We start from the raw sequence: 2,711 nt of genomic DNA, 5'->3' as shown, positions 1-2,711 counted from the left end.
TTTCCCTCAATTTAAAATGCATGTCGCAAGACAAAATGTATGTTTTCGTTGTCAACTATTTTTATTGACAAATGTTATTAATCAACAAACAATTTAAATTTAAAGACTCATTTCAAAATAAATAGTCTTGTGTTTTATTATTAAGTAAAATTTATTTTGTTAAACCCACCAAGAGCCTGAATTAAGTAGCAAACATAGACATTATATAAATAATTTCTTAAACAATTTTATATTCTTTTATAATAAAATCATAATTAAAAAATAAAATTTTATTTTTAATTCAACAAAATATATCCAAAAAGTAATTTTAATTTTAACGAATTTCTGGAGTTTAAATAAAATCCAACATATCATAAAAAAAATTATTTAAAGTTGTCAAAGTATATTTGAAGTTAATAAATTATTTATTATTTAAGGAAGAAACCATCAGTGGCCAAGATTCGAACTGTGCGTTACTACACTGTAGCTTTATCCCACCCTGCCGACCTTTATAAATGTTAATTACATTCAAATTAACATTCTATACATATTTCAATGTTTACAATTCAAAAACTGTATTAGGTAACTAAACAATTAAAACAGTAAATAAAAAAAATAAATCACCAATTTGGGATAAACATTTCAAAACTTTAAATTTAAAATAAACTATTGTTCTGTTGTAAAGTAAATTACAATAATAACATTGATTATCATGTAGATAAAATAGTAATTCAGGTTTTATTGTGACGTCCTCTAAATACATTTTTATTATAAAATTATATCTATCATACATTAATATACATAATTTATTACAAGTATTGTCAAACAAATTATACCAACAAATTGATCTGATTTTAAGAAAAATAAAATATTTTTTTAACGAGTATTAGAGTAATAAAATATACTTGCAAAATGTCCCACTAAGATAAACCTACCCATTGTAAGATCCCCTAGAAAATAAAGATCTTTAATTTGGTTATTATAAATAATTCATTAGTTTTTTGACTATAAACATATTATTTTTATTTTAAATAAAAAAGTTATTTTATTTAAAAGAGCATGATTTATTTTTAAAAAGCAGAATTTTAAAACCTTAATTAGTATTAAATATATTACAATATTTAACCATTTCTAAATTATCTTCATAGGAAACTCTGTACATGTAGGGATATACAAATATGTACATATTATCTTATACAGAGTTAAATAATTTATCATACTTCTCTAAAACAGTATATTAAATTTTAATAACATATTAAGGCACTGCTGACTAGTAGTGGACAAATATTCTACATAAAATATCTTACGATATTTAATAAACAAAAATTAAGAGTTTTCATCAATATTTAAATTGAATTGTGGTCCAGTATACGGAGCTGTATCGCTCCAATAATCTTTAGGATCAGGTACAACTTCTAGTTTAATATCTTTGGACATATTCAGTTCTTTGAAATACCTGCAGTATCGTTTACCTACATCTGGAATATCAGTTCTATAGGGTGGAGCTAATATATCGACAAATGCAGCCGGTCCATCTACAGTATCGACTTGATGAATATTTCCTTCTACTGGACACAACACACACGGTTCATCAGATTCTCCAATTATAATTGGTGCCATTTTAACAGCACTTATAATACATTCACTATAAACAAAAGTAAACACCAATTAAATTTTGGAAATCATTTTCACTTCATTCTTTGTATAATTACTTTAATTGGCTGTAATCCTTTTTTTTTGGTGTATAACTTTGTATCCTAACCTTGCCATGTATAACTTTCAAAACACCATACATACATGGATGATCGTGTAGTGGAATTTTAGCACCATTTCTTAACACAAATATGCCAATGGATACATTTTGGTCTTCATATACTTCTATGTAAGTAACAGGTGCCCTTACACGGCGTATAAGAACACTTCCAGATAACTTATCAAAACTACTGTTTAGCTCATAAGTATCACACCGTAGTAATCTGTTGTCTAAAGTAATAGAATTTGCATCCAATTCATTAGCATATCGTTTCAGCTTTATTAAATTATCATGAAAAGTCTTAGATGTATGAGAACCAGAAAATGTAATCAACGATTGCTTGAGAACACATTCAATTTTAGATGCCATTATAAATACAAATTATAAAATTTCAATACTATACAATAAAATATTGTTAAAATTATTAGTTTTGCAACAAAATTATATTTAAGTATTATTAATTTTAACACTACCACATAGAAATAAGAATTAATTAATTTGGTAAAGAAAACCAAAACTAGCTAAACAAAATTTACCATATACAAAACGAAACAAATCATATGATAATTTTTAATAATTAATAATATTAAAAAAAACTCAGCAAGTCGATTCTATAATCTCTACTATAACTGTAACAAATTATGTTGCATGATGTTATTTAATTATAATAATCGTAACTCAAATTTCAAATTTTCGTTATCTCGGAACGTCTACATAAATTCTTATCAGCTGGATTCACTGGATTTTAATTCACGGAAGGGGAACGCCCATACAAAACAAATAACAATCCAATGCCCAATGGTAATATAAATTACTGAATAAATAATAATGTACATTGGTAGTAATTAGTAAAGTTATAACCAACAACTTCGCTTTCAACTATTACACTAACTATATGAATTATTATGAAAACTATTTTCATATAGTTTCTACTATGTAGAGTGTGCCATGTGGATGTAGTAAATAGTATGTCTGACAT

General features: G+C 25.3%; 1 protein-coding gene across 1 annotated transcript; it reads right to left on the bottom strand.

Annotated features, from left to right (window-relative positions):
* Positions 1 to 356: 356 nt before the first annotated feature.
* On the bottom strand, positions 357 to 2,711 carry LOC126839195 (2-aminoethanethiol dioxygenase). The gene is made up of 2 exons (XM_050574325.1): positions 1,692 to 2,711; positions 357 to 1,624 (listed from the first exon to the last, which is right to left on the bottom strand). The coding sequence occupies exons 1-2, from the start codon at positions 2,099 to 2,101 to the stop codon at positions 1,306 to 1,308; spliced, it is 729 nt and encodes a 242-aa protein (XP_050430282.1). The 5' UTR covers positions 2,102 to 2,711; the 3' UTR covers positions 357 to 1,305.

The sequence above is a fragment of the Adelges cooleyi genome, unplaced genomic scaffold (assembly GCF_023614345.1).
Source record: "Adelges cooleyi isolate 19-005CV unplaced genomic scaffold, UGA_ACOO_1.1 ACOO_flye_CR_arks_rails_tigmint_CR_PRNA_30, whole genome shotgun sequence".
Taxonomy (NCBI): Eukaryota; Metazoa; Arthropoda; class Insecta; order Hemiptera; family Adelgidae; genus Adelges; species Adelges cooleyi.
Note: the sequence above shows the minus strand (reverse complement) of the source record. Positions and strands in the feature narration are given on the sequence as shown.

Bases quoted from the DNA above. Each gene is read 5' to 3' on its own strand.
- LOC126839195 (XM_050574325.1), bottom strand. From the start codon at position 2,101: ATGGCATCTAAAATTGAATGTGTTCTCAAGCAATCGTTGATTACATTT. The intron at 1,625-1,691 runs GTAATTATACAA...TTTTGTTTATAG, and splicing joins AAGGATTACAGCCAATTAAA to TGAATGTATTATAAGTGCTG.